The 18009-nt window shown below is 43.5% G+C and overlaps 1 protein-coding gene and 1 pseudogene across 2 annotated transcripts in view; both read left to right on the forward strand.

The window, feature by feature from the left end:
• The window catches only part of ZNF808 (zinc finger protein 808), a 36780-nt gene extending 18782 nt beyond the window's left edge, over positions 1-17998 (forward strand). For both annotated transcript variants that reach the window (XM_034944494.3, XM_055103828.2), the window contains 2 exons: positions 1180-1306; positions 6795-17998. In XM_034944494.3, the coding sequence (XP_034800385.3) occupies positions 1180-1306; positions 6795-9232 (2565 nt within the window). In that variant the 3' untranslated portion in view covers positions 9233-17998. The remainder of the gene's footprint in view (positions 1-1179; positions 1307-6794) is intronic.
• Positions 17611-17998, forward strand: LOC117976914 (large ribosomal subunit protein eL39-like; annotated as a pseudogene).
• Positions 17999-18009: the final 11 nt, after the last annotated feature.

The following is an 18009-nucleotide window of genomic DNA, read 5'->3' on the forward strand; positions in this document are numbered from 1 at the left end:
TTACAGGCACCCACCACCACACCCAGCTAATTTTTGTGTTTTTACTAGAGAAGGGGTTTCAGCGTGTTCCCAGGCTGGTCTCAAACTCCTGACCTCATGATCCACCTGCCTCGGCCTCCCAAAGTGCTGGGATTACAGGCATGAGCCACTGTGCCTGACCGATGATAATGATAGTTTTTAGATTTGGACTTTTCTTTCAAAGCCAATGGACTCTGTCCTCTCTGAAACACCGCTTGTATCTTAGTTCATCTAGAGACTAAATATCACCTTGTATGTTGAACATAATATCTGACATGTCTGTAGAAAAAACCCTGTGTTTGCTCTTTTTTTTTTGAGATGGAATCTTGCTCTGTTGCCAGGCTAAAGTGCAGTGGTGTGATCTCGGCTCACTGCAACCTCCGCCTCCTGGATTCAAGTGATTCTCCTGCCTCAGCCTCTTGAGTAGCTGGGAGTACAGGCCTGTGCCACAACACCCAGCTAATTTTTGTATTTTCAGTAGAGATGTGGTTTCGCCTTGTTGGCCAGCATGGTCTTGATGTCTTGACCACATTATCTACCTGCCTTGGTCTCCCAAAATGCTAGGATTACAGGCGAGAGCCATTGCCTGGAATTGCTTTTTTTTTTTTTTTTTTTTAGATGGAGTGTCAGTCTGTTGCCCAGGATGGAGGGCAGTGGTGCGATCTTGGCTCACTGCAGCCTCCATCTCCTGGGTTCAAGTGATTCTCCTGCCTCAGCCTCCTGTGTAGCTGGGATTACAGGTGCCTGCCACCATGTCGGTCTAATTTTTATATTTTTGGTAGAGACAGGTTTTCACCACGTTAACCAGGCTGGTCTCAAACTCTTGACCTCAAATAATCTGCCCAACTTGGCCTCCCGAAGTGTTGGGATTACAGGCATGAACCACCTCACCCGGCCCTGTGTTTCCTTTTTATTTATATAGTTTTTATATTGTCCATAAAATCGAGACTTCCATAGTGACTTATGGGATCCTAAAATCTTTCAAGGAAAAGTACAATAAAATGCAACTATACGGAAAAAATATTCAAAAATACCTTAACATCCTTTTGTCAGAACACAGTCTTTGATCAAATAAATACTTATTTTCCCTTTTCTCATTTTCTGTGAAGGTGATAACTCAATCCTCCATAATGTTTTGTTGAAATGTATGTTTCATTTTAGGGACGCTTGACTTTCAGGGATGTGGCTATAGAATTCTCATTGGCAGAGTGGAAATGCCTGAACCCTTCGCAGAGGGCTTTGTACAGGGAAGTGATGTTGGAGAACTACAGGAACCTGGAGGCTGTGGGTGAGGAAAATGTCCCTGCAGATATGAGGAGTCTGCTCTTGTCTGTCTTGGCTCTTCCTGGTTTTGTATTCTCTTTTGTGATTTTGCCCCATCCATGCTGTTTTTTTTTTTTTTTTTTGACATGGAGTTTTGCTCTTGTTGCCCAGGCTGGAGAGCAATGGTATATCAGTTCACCATAACCTCCACCTTCCAGGTTCAAGTGATTCTCCTGCCTGAGCCTCCTGAGTAGCTGGGATTACAGGCATGCGCCACCACGCCCAGCTAATTTTGTATTTTTAGTGGACACGGGGTTTCTCCATGTTGGTCAGGCTCGTCTCTAACTCCAGACCTCAGGTGATCCGCCCACCTCACCCTCCCAAAGTGCTGGGATTACAGGCGTGAGCCACCATGCCCAGCTCATTCTGGTTTTTGAGGAGCATCACAGAAGCGTCTCTCAATGGCATTGTGACAATGTTCATCCCATAAACTAATGATCATCTTCTCTAAGCAGCAGTCAGTGGTGTTGAAATTCCTCCCAGCGGGGACATCATTCGGGCTCACAGCCTCATATGTATGAGGCTCTTGACTGAACTCTTGTTCATGTCACATTTTTCACACCAATATGTGTCATTGTTCATTTTTAACAAGAAAACCTATGTTCAGTTTGTTGTAGGATCAACCCTGTAAGAGATATGGTTTTCATCAGTCTTATTGAGGGAGCTTGTGAGGTTGAATGAGGTTTCAGTAGTTTAGTTCTACTGTCATTTCCTTAAGACACAGTGCCTTTCAACTTGTTCGTTTCTATGTTGTTGTTGTTTTTTTCTCATAGTATCGCTCTGTTGCCCAGGCTTGAGTGCAGTGGCATGATCTTGGCTCACTACAACCTCCACCTTTTGGGTTCAAGTGATTCTCCTGCCTCAGCCTCTTGAGTGGCTGGGATTACAGGCATGTGTCACCACACCCGGGTAATTTTTGGTGGTTCTATTACAGATGGCGGTTTCACCATGTTGGCCAGGCTGGTTTTGATAGCCTGGCCTGACGTGATTCAGCTGCCTTGGATTCCCAAAGTGCTGGGATTACAGGCATGAGCCACAGCCCCTGGCCCATCCGAGTTGTTTTTAAGGCTGAATAATATTCCATTGTATGTGTGTACCACATTTTCCTCACATATTTATCTGTCGATGCACATCTTTACTATTATAAATAATACTGCCTGGCTGGGTGCGGTGGCTCATGCCTGTAATCCCAGCAATTTGGAAGGCTGAGGTGGGTGAATCACCTGAGGTCAGGAGTTCGAGTCCAGCCTGGCCAACTTGGTGAAACCACATTTCTATTAGAGGTACAGTTTTGTTTTTGTTTTTGTTTTTTTAAGACGGAATATTGCTCTGTCACCCAGGCTCAAGTGCAGTGCAGTGGTGTAATCTCAGCTCACTGTAACCTCCACATCCCAGGTCATGCAATCTCATACCTCACGCTTCTGAGTTGCTGGGATTACACACATGCACCACCATGCCCGGCTAATGTTTGTGTTTTTTTAGTAGAGGCAGTGTTTCACCATGCTGGCCTGGCCGGTCTTGAACTCCTGACCTGGCCGGTCTTGAACTCCTGACCTGATGCACCCGCTCATCCTCCCAATGTGCTGGTATTACAGACATGAGCCACTGCACTCAGCCTGGCTCTGTTTTCACAAACACATCTCTACCTACTGTGCCAGGGGATCCTTGTTCACCCCCGTGGTCTACTGTACTCTTCATAGAGTTTACTTGTTTGTTTGTGTGTATGCATTTCTGGTATCTACACAGGGGATATTGTTGAGTATATTCTTGAAACTAGAAATCAGAGTCACTTAATTTAAGGATGTAAAACCGCTTTCACCTCAGGCCACCATACTGCTGCTTTTTTGGATCTCTTTCATTCTTGTCCCTTGCCCATATTGTAATTTGAATATTTAACCTTGGGTCAATATTTTAACATTTGCTCAATTAGTTCCACTTTCGTCCAAGCTCAAGATTTGGTCTATCCTAGTGGAATTATATTCCCACAGATGTGCATGCACAAAGTTCACTCCTACATGCCCATTACTTCCTGCTCTCCACCCTTGTCCTTCCTTTCCTGGCCTTGACTCACATGATACATTGATCTGGATGCAAATACTGGTTCTTTCCAGCCTATTGATTTTGTAATGCTGAACACCCCAATTTCCCCGTGAGCCCCTCCCCTCCAACACTACTCTCCCTGAGTAAGTGAAGACCTTATTCATCCACTGGACAAAATTATAGGAGGCCGCCTAAATCAATGTATGCAGGGCATGATGACTCAGCACATGATCCATGAGGGATGGCTTTAGAACCACTGTCAGCAGCGCAGCTCAGCCATTGTGTCCCAGCTCAGCCCTTGTATCCCCCTTGATGTACTTCTTTCTGTTCTCCTTGTATTTTCTGGTCTGGTCATTTTCTGTACTGCCTGGGCTGACTATTGTGCCTAAGAACATGTCGTGGGATCCTTCATGCCCAGGATTCAGTCTTGTCCCTCACTTACCTTACGTGCAAACTGGGGTCATGTCCATGAACACTGTGGGCCTCCTGTCGTTATTTGAGAAATAATGATAATTTTCCTCCAGGGTTGGTTTTTTTTTTTTTTTTTGAGATGGAGTTTTGCTCTCGTTGCCCAGGCTGAAGTTCAATTGCACAATCTCAGTTCACCACAACCTCCACCTCCTGGATTTAAGCGATTCTCCTTCCTCAGCCTTCTGAGTAGCTGGGATTACAGGCGTGCACCACCATACCTGCCTAATTTTGTATTTTTAGTACAGATGGGGTTTCCCCATGTTGGCTAGGCTGGTCTCAAACTCCTGACCTCAAGTGATCTACCTACCTCAGCCTCCCAAAGTGCTGGGATTACAGGCATGAACCACTGTGTCCCGGCTATTTTTTTTTTTTTTTTAATGGAGTTTCCCTCTTGTTGCCCAGGCTGGAGTGCAATGGTGCAATCTTGGCTCACTGCAACCTCGACTTCCTGGGTTCAAGTGATTGTCCTGCCTCAGGCTCCCAGGTAGCTGGGATTATGCCTGGCACAAGCCTGGCTAATTTTTGTATTTTTAGGAGAGATGGGGTTTCTCCATATTGGTCAGGCTAGTCTTGAACTCCCAACCTCAGGTGATTCATCCACCTGCTTTTTAAAACAAGTGAATACTATTAGATGGCTTCATATAAGTTTTATAGTACACACTCAACTTCCTTTGTTTAATAAGATTTTTCAGCCTTCAGTGATGTTGATGATGAGATGCCCCTTTTCCTGCCTCACTTATCTCACTGTTCTGTCAGAAATAGCTTAGACTGGCCAGCTTCAGTGGCTTTCACCTCTAATTCTAGCACTTTGAAAGGCTGAGGTGGGTAGATGGCTTGAGGTCAGGAGTTTGAGACCAGTCAGGCAAACATAATGAAACCTTGAATCTACTAAATTAAAAAAAATTGGGCATGATGACTCATGCCTATAATCCCAAAATTTTGGGAGGGCGAGACGGGTGGATCACCTGAGGTCAGAAGTTCGAGACCAGCCTGGCCAACATGGTGAAACCCCGTCTCTAGTAAAAATACAAAAATTAGCTGGGCGTTTTGGTATGCACCTGTAATCCCAGCTTCTTGTGAGGCTGAGACAGGAGAGTCACTTGAACCTGGGAGGTGGATGGTGCAGTGAACCATGATCATGCCACTGCACTTCAGCCAAGGTGACAGAGTTAGATTCCATTTGCCACCAAAAAAAAAAAAAAAAAAAAGTTAGCCAGGCATGGTGGCATGTGTCTGTACTCCCTGCCTAGCTGTTAGTCCATTCTTAGTTCTTAAAATGTTGTATATTTTCTTGACCTCATACATCAGAAGGTAGTGATCTTAACATGTATTTCAGTTCTTATATTGTGTGCTGGTGGTTAAGTAGAAGTTGTGGCTTTTTTCTTCAGAGGAAGTTGTTTAGAATTCTGCGGGCTGTATAAATGTACTTATTTGCTTGCTGGTTTTATCATGGGTTACAATATTTTATTAATTAATTTTATAATTTTACATATGGCTTTTCAGTATGTGGTATGCAATATAACTGACACACTCCACTCGTTAATGTCACAAAGTGCCACCAGGTGCTGTGGCTCACACCTGTGATCCCAGAAATTTGGGAGGTCAAGGGGGGTGGATTACTTAAGGTCAGGAGTTTGAGACCAGCCTGGCCAACATGGTGAAACCACATCTCTACTAAAAACACAAAAATTAGCCAGGTATAGTGGTGTGTGCCTGTAATCCCAGGTACTCAGGAGGTTGAGGCAGGAGAATCACTTCAACCCAGGAGGCAGACGTTGCAGCGAGCTGAGATTACACCATGACGCTCCAAGTTAGAGTGCAAGACTCCTTCTCAAAACAATAAAAATGGAAAAAAAATTTTTTTTTTTTTTTTTTTTTTGAGAAGGAGTCTCACTCTGTCGCCCAGGCTGGAGTGCAGTGGCATGATCTCGGATCACTGCAAAGTCCACCTCCTGGGTTCACACCATTCTCCTGCCACAGCCTCCCGAGTAGCTGGGACTGCAGGCGCCTGCCACCACGCCTGGCTATTTTTTTGTGTTTTTAGTAGAAGCAGAGTTTCACTGTGTTATCCAGGATGGTCTCGATCTCCTGACCTTGTGATCCGCCCTTCTCGGCCTCCCAAAGTGCTGGGATTACAGGCATGAGCCACCGCACCCGGCCCAAAAATTTTTTCAAAAGTCACTAAGTGCCTGTTCTGTGTAGATATATATAATTTTATGACATTTATTTAGAAAAATATTGTACTAACTTTTTTCTTTTTTTTTTTCTGTTTGAGGCGGAGTCTACTTTGCCACCCTGGCAGGAGTGCAGTGGTGTGATCTCGGCTCACTGCAACCTCTGTCTCCCGGGTTCAAGTGATTCTTGTGCCTCAGCCTCCTAAGTAGCTGTGACTACAGGCACGGACCATCACACCTGGCTAATTTTTGTAATCTTTTCTTATCTTCTCAGTGCTATAACTGTTTGATAATACAGAATTTCCAGTGCTTTTGGTTATCCTTACATGAGCTTGTTGTGGATTATTTACCAATATAGTATGTTGTGTGGTTTTTTTTTTAGCATTTATTTGTACACAGTAAATATGGTTTAAATATGAAGAATATATATTTTTCTCTTCCTTGATGTGACAGTGATATGTTTTTTGCAAATTGTGATGCACTTCAAGGTCACAGTGGAAAAATACTCCTTACTTTAGGCTTATACATATTTGTGCCCTGTCAGTGTTTTGTCATGATATAGGAAATAGACTTTCATAGAATTGATTTGAAGGACATGTAATTGCCCTTTATTTACTAAAGAATCTCACTCTTTTTGTGTTCCTAAACTTTGAAGATCATGTTTGGGAATTTCAAAATAAGTATTGTTTTTTGTATCATATTTACACACTTCAGTATGATTTACCATCTGTACTTAATTGGAAACGTATTGGTGTTTATATTTTGTAGATATCTCTTCCAAACGCATGATGAAGGAGGTCTTGTCAACAGGGCAAGGCAATACAGAAGTGATCCACACAGGGACATTGCAAAGACATCGAAGTTATCACATTGGAGACTTTTGCTTCCAGGAAATTGAGAAAGAAATTCATGACATTGAGTTTCAGTGTCAAGAAGATGAAAGAAATGGCCATGAAGCACCCATGACAAAAATAAAAAAGTTGACTGGTAGCACAGACCAACATGATCACAGGCATGCTGGAAACAAGCCTATTAAAGATCAGCTTGGATCAAGCTTTTATTCACATCTGCCTGAACTCCACATATTTCAGATCAAAGGTGAAATTGCTAATCAACTTGAGAAGTCTACCAATGATGTTCCCTCGGTTTCAACATCCCAAAGAATTTCCTGTAGGCCCCAAATCCATATTTCTAATAACTATGGGAATAATCCCCTGAATTCGTCATTACTCCCACAAAAACAGGAAGTACACATGAGAGAAAAATCTTTCCAATGTAATGAGAGTGGCAAAGCCTTTAATTGTAGCTCACTCTTAAGGAAACACCAGATACCCCATTTAGGAGACAAACAATATAAATGTGATGTATGTGGCAAGCTCTTTAATCACAAGCAATACCTTGCATGCCATCGTAGATGTCACACTGGAGAGAAACCTTACAAGTGTAAAGAGTGTGGAAAGATCTTTCGTCAAAATTCAGCCCTTGTAATTCATAAGGCAATTCATACTGGAGAGAAACCTTACAAGTGTAATGAATGTGGCAAGGCTTTTAATCAACAATCACACCTTTCACGTCATCAAAGACTTCATACTGGAGTGAAACCTTACAAATGTAAGATTTGTGAGAAGGCTTTTGCGTGTCATTCCTATCTGGCAAACCATACTAGAATTCATAGTGGAGAGAAAACTTACAAGTGTAATGAGTGTGGTAAGGCTTTTAATCATCAATCAAGCCTTGCACGTCATCATATACTTCATACTGGAGAGAAACCTTACAAATGTGAAGAATGTGACAAAGTTTTCAACCAGAAATCAACCCTTGAGAGACATAAGAGAATTCATACTGGAGAGAAACCATACAAATGTAAGGTTTGTGATACAGCTTTCACGTGTAATTCACAGCTGGCACGACATAGAAGAATTCACACTGGAGAGAAAACTTACAAGTGTAATGAGTGTCGCAAGACCTTCAGCCGCAGGTCATCCCTTCTATGCCATCGTAGACTTCATAGTGGTGAAAAACCTTACAAGTGTAATAAGTGTGGCAATACCTTCCATCACTGGGCATCCCTTGTATACCATCGTAGACTTCATACTCTAGAGAAATCTTACAAATGTACGGTTTGTAACAAGGTTTTCATGCGTAATTCAGTCCTGGCCGTACATACTAGAATTCACACTGCAAAGAAACCTTACAAGTGTAATGAATGTGGGAAAGCTTTTAGTCAACAATCACATCTTTCACGTCATCATAGACTTCATACTGGAGAGAAACCTTACAAATGTGAAGCATGTGACAAAGTTTTCGGTCAGAAATCAGCTCTTGAGTCACATAAGAGAATTCATACTGGAGAGAAACCATATAGATGTCAGGTTTGTGACACAGCTTTCACGTGGAATTCACAGCTGGCACGACATACAAGAATTCACACTGGAGAAAAAACTTACAAGTGTAATGAGTGTGGGAAGACCTTCAGTTACAAGTCATCACTTGTATGGCATCGTAGACTTCATGGTGGAGAGAAATCTTACAAATGTAAGGTTTGTGACAAGGCTTTCGTGTGTCGTTCCTATGTGGCAAAACATACTAGAATTCATAGTGGAATGAAACCTTACAAGTGTAATGAGTGCAGCAAGACCTTCAGTCACAGGTCATCCCTTGTATGCCATCGCAGAGTTCATAGTGGTGAGAAACCTTACAAGTGTAATGAGTGCAGCAAGACGTTCAGTCAGAAGGCAACCCTTCTATGCCATCGTAGACTTCATAGTGGTGAGAAACCTTACAAATGTAACGACTGTGGCAATACCTTCCGTCACTGGTCATCCCTTGTATACCATCGTAGACTTCATACTGGAGAGAAATCTTACAAATGTACAATTTGTGACAAGGCTTTCGTGCGTAATTCATACCTGGCAAGACATATTAGAATTCACACTGCAGAGAAACCTTACAAGTGTAATGAATGTGGGAAGGCTTTTAATGAACAGTCACACCTTTCACGTCATCATAGAATTCATACTGGAGAGAAACCTTACAAATGTGAAGCATGTGACAAAGTTTTCAGTCGCAAATCACACCTTAAAAGACATAGGAGAATTCATACTGGAGAGAAACCTTACAAGTGTAATGAGTGTGGCAAAGCCTTTAGTGACCGGTCAACGCTTATTCACCATCAGGCAATTCATGGTGTAGGGAAATTTGATTAATATAATGATTGTCACAAAGTCTTCAGTAACACTACAACGATTGCAAATTGTTGGAGAATCCATAATGAAGAGAGATCTTGCGAGTGTAATAAATGTGGCAAGGTTTTCAGACATTGTTCATACATTGCAGTTCATTGGCAACCTCATACTGGAGAGAAACCTTACAAATGTCATGATTGAGGCAAGGTCTTCAGTCAAGCTTCATCCTATGCAAAACATAGGAGAATTCATACAGGAGAGAAACCTCACAAGTGTGATGATTGTGGCAAAGCCTTTACTTCACATTCACACCTCATTAGACATCAGGGAATCCATGCTGGACAGAAATCTTGCAAATGTCATCAGTGTGGCAAGGTCTTCAGTCTGAGGTCACTCCTTGCAGAACATCAGAAAATTCATTTTTGAGATAACTGTTCCCAATGCAGTGAGTATAGCAAACCATCAAGCATTAATTGACATTGGAGTCAATTCAGCATTGACTTGAGTTTGTGTTGACTTAACATTGAGTTCAAGCCTTAATTGACATTCAGGTGTTTATGTTAAGAGGATGGGGCCAGGTGTGGTGGCTCAGGCCTGTAATCCCAGCACGTTGGAAGACCAAGGCACATAGGTCACTTGAGGTCAGAAGTTTGAAACCACCATGGCCAACAGATGTCGGCCACTTTTGCCATCTTGTTTTTTGTTTCTTATTTTCTTATTTATTTATTTATTTATTTTGAGATGGAGTGTCACTCTTGTTGCCCAGCCTAGAGTGCAATGGTGTGATCTCAGCTCACCACAACCTCCGCCTCCCGGGTTCAAGCGATTCCTCTGCCTCAGCCTCCCTAGTTGCTGGGATTACAGGCATGTGCCACCACACCCGGCTAATTTTTTCTATTTTTAGTAGAGACGGGGTTTCTCCATATTAGGCTGGTCTCGAACTCCCGACCTCAGGTGATCTGCCCACCTTGGCATCCCAAAGTCCTGGGATTACAGGCATGAGCCACCGTACCCGGTCTTGTTTCTTATTTTCTATTTTTTAAATTTTTTTGAGAGGCAGGAGAATGGCGGGTGAACCCAGGAGGTGGAGCTTGCAGTAAGCCCAGATAGCACCATTGCACTCCAGCCTGGGAGACAGAGTGAGACTCCGTCTATTAAAAAAAAATTATAAATAAAAAAATGTATTTTAACCAGTTAGTCTGTTTTTCAGTTTCCTTTCCTTATGTCATTTGTTAAAATCTTCAGCTGGGAGCTATTTGTTGCGTGTTTCCCTCAAGGCCCTCTGGACCATTCTGGAAAAATGTTGAAACATGGGCTGGAGTGGCATAGAATGCTCCTCCAAAAGCACCCATGTATTCTTTTCCTTTGTTTGTGTGTTTGTTTTTAAATGGAGTCTCGCTCTGTCCCCTTGGATGGAGTGCGGTGGTGTGATCTCAGCTCACTGCAACCTCTGCCACCCGGGATCAAGTGATTCTCCTGCCTCAGTCTCCTGAGTGGCTGAAATTACAGGCACCTACCAGCACACCTGGCTAATGTTTGTATTTTTAGTAGAGACGGGGTTTCACCATGTTTGTCAGGCTGGTCTCAAACTCCTGACCTCGTGATCCGCCGGACCCAGCCTCCCAAGGTACTGGGATTACAGGCATGAGCCACCGTGCCCTGCCTCTTTTTTTTTTTTTTGAGATGGAGTTTTGCTCTTGTTGTTCAGGCTGGAGTGCAATGGTGCGATCTGGTGTCACTGCAACGTCTGCCTCCCGGGTTCAAGGGATTCTCCTGCCTCAGCATACCGAGTAGTTGGGATTACAGGTGCCCTCCACCACTCCCGGCTAATTTTTTGCATTGTTAGAGACAGGGTTTTACCATGTGGGCCAAGCTGGTCTCGAACTCCTGACTTCAGGTGATCTGCCCACCTTGACCTCCCAAAGTGCTAGGATTACAGGCGTGAGCCATCGTGCCTGACGACTCATGTATTCTTGATTGAAATAATTTGCTTATGTCTCAGTTCTACAGTTGACCTTTCACTGTTTTCAAGGTCAATAGCTGTGTGTTCACACTTCTGCATTTTATAAATGTTCCTGTGATTTTCTTGTAAGGAAGAATTAACTGTCGGGAATCAATGTCATCAGAACTTTGCAAAAGAAGTTTCTTTAGCATAGGTATGCGTAAGATGCTTCTCTCATTTTCAAGGATATGGGTGATAAGACCAACCCTTCCCATTAGCCCTTCCAGGCCCCCATGTAAGACTTCACACACACCTTCTCACTCATCTCAGACCCTGTCAGTGTAACTTGGTGAAAATGTGAGCCTCCCTGCAACTTGGCGATGAGGGGCTTGACCAGAAAAGCTCAACCCGAGTGACTCTGACCCCTGAAATGACTGGCAAAATGGAGTGTGAGTCTAGGTGTGGCTTTTTTTTTTTTTTTTTTTTGAGGATAGGAGTGCCCAGTTGTAATTAGAATTTTCTTTCTTTCTTTTTTTTTTTTTTGAGACAGAGTCTCGCTCTGTCGCCCAGGCTGGAGTGCAGTGGCGCAATCTCGGCTCACTGCAAGCTCCGCCTCCTGGGTTCACGCCATTCTCCTGCCTCTGCCTCCCAAGTAGCTGGGACTACAGGCGCCCACCACCGCGCCTGGCTAATTTTTTGTATTTTTAGTAGAGACGGGGTTTCACCCTGGTCTCAATCTCCTGACCTCGTGATCCGCCCGCCTCAGCCTCCCAAAGTGCTGGGATTACAGGCGTGAGCCACTGCTCCCGGCATCTGAACTTTGTTTTATTTATTTTTTTTGAGACAGAGTCTCACTCTTGTCGCCCAGGCTGGAGTGCAGTGGTGTGATCTCGGCTCACTGCAACTTCCACCTCCCAGGTTCAAGCGATTCTCGTTCCTCAGCCTCCCGAGTAGCTGGGATTATAGGCGTGTGCCACCACGCCCAGCTAATTTTTATATTTTTAGTAGAGACAGTTTCACCATATTGGCCAGGCTGGTCTTGAACTCCTGACCTCGTGATCCGCCCGCCTCGGCCTCCCAAAGTGCTGGGATTACAGGCATGAGCCACCATGCCTGGCAGCATCTGAACTTTTAATGACTTGGAATTGTGGGGAAAAGAGAGAGATCAGACTGTTACTGTGTCTATGTAGAAAGAAGTAGACATAAGAGACTCCATTTTGTTCTGTACTAAGAAAAATTCTTCTGCCTTGAGATGCTGTGAATCTGTAACCCTAGCCCCAACCCTGTGCTCGCAGAAACGTGCTGTGTCAACTCAAGGTTAAATGGATTAAGGGCTGTTCAGGGTGTGCTTTGTTAAACAAATGCTAGAAGACAGCATGCTTGTTAAAAGTCATCACCACTCCTTACTCTCAAGTACCCAGGGACACAGAACACTGTGAAAGGCCGCAGGAACCTCTGCCTAGGAAAGCCAGGTATTGTCCAAAGTTTCTCCCATGTGATAGCCTGAGATATGGCCTCATGGGAAGGGAAAGACCTGACCATTCCCCAGCCCGACACCTGTGCTGAGGAGGATTAGTGAAAGAGGAAGGCCTCTTTGCAGTTGAGATAAGAGGAAGGCACCTGTCTCCTGCTGGTCCCTGGGCAATAGAATGTCTCCTTGTAAAGCCCGATTGTATATTCCATCTACTGAGATAGGAGAAAACTGCCTTAGAGCTGGAGGTGAGACATGCTGGAGGCAGTACTGCTCTTTAAGGCATTGAGATGTTTATGTATATGCACATCAAAAGCACAGCACTTTTTCCTTTACCTTGTTTATGACAGAGACATTTGTTCAGGTTTTCCTGCTGACCCTCTCTCCACTATTACCTTATTGTCCTGCCACATCCCCCTCTCTGAGATGGTAGAGATACTGATCAGTAAATACTGAGGGAACTCAGAGGCCGGTGCAGGCGCGGGTCCTCTGTATGCTGAGTGCTGGTCCTGTAGGCCAACTTTTCTTTCTCTGTACTTTGTCTCTATGTCTCTTTCTTTTCTCAAATCTCTCCGTTCCACCTGACGAGAAACGCCCACAGGGGTGGAGGGGCAGCCCACCCCTTCAGGAATGGAATGGAAAGTGGAGATACACGTCAGTGGTACAGGGTGCTTTATCACATCATTGATTTTATTATTTTTTTCTTTTTTTGAGTTGAGTCTCCCTCTATCACCCAGGATGGAGTGCAGTGGTGAGATTCTGGCTCACTGTAGCTTCCACCTTCCGGATTACAGTGATTCTGTTGCCTGAGCCTCTCGAGTAGCTGGGATTAGAGATGCACGCCCCCACGCTTGTAACGGCAGGATGTGATGTGTGTGCATGAATACATGGTTGGATAAGCCCATGGTTTATGTAGAAAACACATGATTTGCAATAAGGTATATTTTTTATAGTTGTTATGATTGTATTTTTCATTTTTGTTAACTATCACAATGATGAGTTATTAGTAAGGATTGGCCAGGTGAGGTGGCTCACGCCTGTAATCCCAGCACTTTGGGAGGCCCAGGTGGGTGAATCACAAGGTCAGGAGTTTGAGATCAGCCTGGGCAAAATGGTGAAACGCCATCTCAACTAAAAATTAGCCAGGCCTGGTGGCAGGTGACTGTAATGCCAGCTACTCGGGAGGCTGAGGCAAGAGAATTGCTTGAACCTGGGTGGAAGAAGTTGCAGTGAGCCAAGATCGTGCCACTGCACTCCAGCCTGGGTGATAGAGTGACACTCCTCAAAAAAAAAAATTAAAAAACGTCATAATTATTAATATTATTATTATTACAGGCATGAGCCACTGTGCTTGGCCTGCCTCTGTTTTCACAGACACAACTCTTCCTACTCAGCCAAGGGATCCTTCTTCACATCCATGGTCTCTACATTGCTGTACTCCTCGTAGACTTTACTCATTTTTTGTGTGTGTATGAAATTCTGGAATCTACACAAGGCATATTTTTGAGTATATGCTTGAAACTAGAAATCAGAGGCCATTTTACCTAAGAGCTGTAAAACTGCTTTCACCTCAGCCACCATACTGCTGATTTTTTGGATCTCGTTCATTCTTGTCCCTTGCCCATATTGTAATTTGCATAGTTAACCTTGGGTCAGTATTTTATCATTTGCTAAATTAGTTCCACTTTCCTCCAAGCTCAAAACTTGGTCTATCCTAGTGGAATTATATTCCCACAGATGTGCATGCACAAAGTTCACTCCTACATGCCCATTACTTCCTGCCCTCCACCCTTGCCCTCCTTTTCCTGGCCTTGCTTCACATGGTACATTGATTTGGATGCAAAATACTGTTGCTTTCCAGCCTATTGATTTTGTAATAGTGAACACCCCAATTTCCCCGTGAGCCCCTCCCCTCCAACACTACTTTCACTGAGTAAGTCAAGACCTTATTCATCCACTGGACAAAATTATAGGAGGCTGCTTAAATCAGTGTGTGCAAGGCATGATGACTCAGCACATGATCCATGAGGAATGGATTTAGCATCAGTGTCAGCAGCACAGCTCAGCCCTTATATCTTCCTTGATGTACTTCTATCTGTTCTTTTTTTTTTCTCTCTCTCTCTCTCTCTCTATATATATATATACATTTTTTATTATACTTTAAGTTCTAGGGTACATGTGCACAACGTGCAGGTTTGTTACACATGTATACATGTTCCATGTTGGTGTGCTGCACCCATTAACTCATCATACTTCTTTCTGTTCTTGTATTTTCTGTGACTGGTCATTTTCTGTACTTTCTTGGCAGACTATTGTGCTTAAAAACATGGGATCCTTCAGGCCCATGATCAAGTTTGTCCCTCACTTACCGTATGTGCAAATTGGGGTCATGTACATGAACACACTGGCCTGCTGTACTTATTTGAGAAATAATGTTAATTTGCCTCCAGATTTTTTTTTTTTTTGAGACGGAGTTTCGTTCTTGTTGCCCAGGCTGGAGTGCAAAGGCGCAATCTCGGTTCACCGCAACCTCTGCCTCCCAGGTTCAAGCGATTCTCCTGCCGGAGGCTCCCAAGTAGCTGGGATTACAGGCGTGTACCACCACACCCAGCTAATTTTGTATTTGTATTAGAGATGGTGTTTTTCCATGTTAGTCAGACTGCTCTCAAGCTCCCGACCTCAGGTGATCCACCCACCTCAGTCTCCCAAAGTGCTGGAATTACAGGCATGAGCCACGGTGCCTGGCTGCCTCCAGGGTTTTAAAACAAATTAGTGCTATTAGATGGCTTCACATATTGCAGGTTTTATGCTACAGGCTCTAAACTTCCTTTGTGTAATAAGATGTGTCAGCCTTCCCTGATGTTGATGATGGCATGCTCCTTTTCCTGTCTCCCTCATTTCACTGTCCTGTTAGAAATAGCTTAGACTGGCTGGCCACGGTGGCTAACACCTCTAATGTCAGCACTTTGGGAGGCCAAGGTGGATAGATCACTTGAGGTCCAGAGTTTGAGACCAGTCAGTTAATCTCAGCACTTTGGGAGGCTGAGACTGGTGGATCACCTGAGGTCAGGAGTTTGAGAGCAGCCTGGCCAACATGGTGAAACCCTTTCCCTACTAAAAGTACAAAAATTACCTGGGTGTGGTGTAACATGCCTGAAATCTCAGCTGCATGGGAGGCTGAGGCAGTAGAATCATTTGATCCCTGGAGGTGGAGGTTGCAGTGAGCCAAGATCATGCCATTGCACTCTAGCCTGGGCAACAAGAGAAAAACTCCATCTCAAAAATAAATAAAGAAAGAAAAAATATAAATAAAAGCACCAGTCTTATTCACATGTAGTCGACACCCATGACCAAATTCTCTCAAAGGCCCCATCTGCAGGAACATCCAATTGGAGAATAAGAACTCTGAACATGGCTTTTGGCCAATATGAACACTCAGACCAGGGAGCCTGCATCATATTTTTTATGTTTTTATTGTGCAATTTGTTTTATAAAATGCTTTCTCTGATCCAAGTTTATAAATTTTCCCAGTATACAGTCTGTGTTTTATATTTCATGCATAGTGAACTACATAACTAAGGGCAATGCATGTACATAGAATTGCGGTATCGCCTGGCTGTTATATAACTGTAGTTGTGATATCATAATTGAACCCTCTGACACTGTTAGTCAATTCTTTTTTTTTTTTTGGAGACAGAGTCTTGCCCTGTTACCCAGGCTGGAGTGCAATGGCATGATCTCGGCTCACTGCAACCTACGCCTCCTCGGTTCAAATGATTCTTCTGCCTCACCCTCCAGAGTAGCTGGGATTACAGGTGCCTTCCACCGTGCCCAGCTAATTTTTTTGTATTTTTAGTAGAGATGGGGTTTCACCATGTTGGCCAGCCTGGTCTCGAACTCCTGACCCCGTGATCTGCCCTCCTCTGCCTCCCAAAGTGCTGGGATTGCAGGCCTGAACCATCGCACCCTGTCGTTAGTCAATTCTTACTCCTTATAATGCTGTGTATTTACTTGAACTCATACATCAGAAGGTAGTGATCTTAAATGTATTTCAGTTCTTATAGCATGTGCTGGTGGTAAGTAGAAGTTGTGGCGTTTTTCTTAAGAGGGAATTGTTTAGAGGTCTGCTGGCTGTATAAATGTACTTATTATTTCCTTGCTAGTCTTATCATGGGTTACAATATTTTATTAATTAATTTTTATGATTTTACATAAGGCTTTTCAGTAAATGGTATGCCTGGGAAACATGGTGAGACCCCCGTTTCTGCAAAAAATACAAAAATTAGCTGGGAATGATGGCACATGCCTGCAGTATCAACTACTGTGGAGTCTGCAGTGGGAGGATGGCTTGAGCCTGGGATGTCAAGACTATAGTGAGCTGTAATCATGCTACTGCACTCCAGCATGGTTGACAGAGCAAGATGCTGTCTAAAAAAGAATACTTATTGTAAAGTTTGGGTACAGGAATAATGAAGTCATTGATAGTTTATGAACAGGCTATAGAGTTGATGCCCAAAAGAAATAAACAGTTTGTAAATGAATAACTCATTTTGAGTTGTGACAAGACAATGTTGAAAGTGATGCATGAAGCGGCAGGCAGACCATCCACATCAGTTTTACAGAAAAAAAGTTAATCTTGTTCGTGCTGCAGTGAAGAGAACTAACAGCAACCAGGAGAAACAATAGTCAGGAATTCAATAATAGCCTGGTTAACATGATGAAACCCCGTCTCTACTAAAAATACAAAGATTAGCTGGGCACAGTGGTGGGCACCTGTAATCTCAGCTACTCAAGAGGCTGAGGCAGAAGAATCGCTTGAACCCGGGAGGCGGAAGTTTCGATGAGCCGGGAGCCTGCCATTGCACTCCACCCTGGGCAACAAGAGCAAACCTCTGTCTAAAACAAACAAACAAACAAACAAAAAGGTCTAGCCCCCTCTCCTCCTTTCTCCACCATCGTGGTGTGTGCTTGACTCCACTTCTTGTCATGTCTTCTCACAAGACTTTCAGGATTAAGCGGTTTCTGGCCAACAACCAAAAGTAAAATCGTCCGATTTCCCAGTGGATTCGAATGAAAACTGGCAATAAAATCAGGTCCAACTGTAAAAGGAGACATTGGAGAAGAACCAAGCTGGGTCTATAAGGAATTGCACGTGAGATGGCACACATATTTATGCTGTGTGAGCATCATAATCACGTTACTCAAGCTGAAAATGTCACTACCATCTGGAGACTTGGACATGTTTTATTGGGAATATATATTTTTCTCTCTAAATCTGTTATGAACGCGTTGGTTGGGTGGGTTCAGTAATAAACATGTGAGACCTTTCATTTCAAAAAAAATTTTAAATGACATAATAGATTACCTAAATTTCTGTTTTGCTTT

This window comes from Pan paniscus, chromosome 20 (assembly GCF_029289425.2).
Source record: "Pan paniscus chromosome 20, NHGRI_mPanPan1-v2.0_pri, whole genome shotgun sequence".
NCBI lineage: Eukaryota > Metazoa > Chordata > Mammalia > Primates > Hominidae > Pan > Pan paniscus.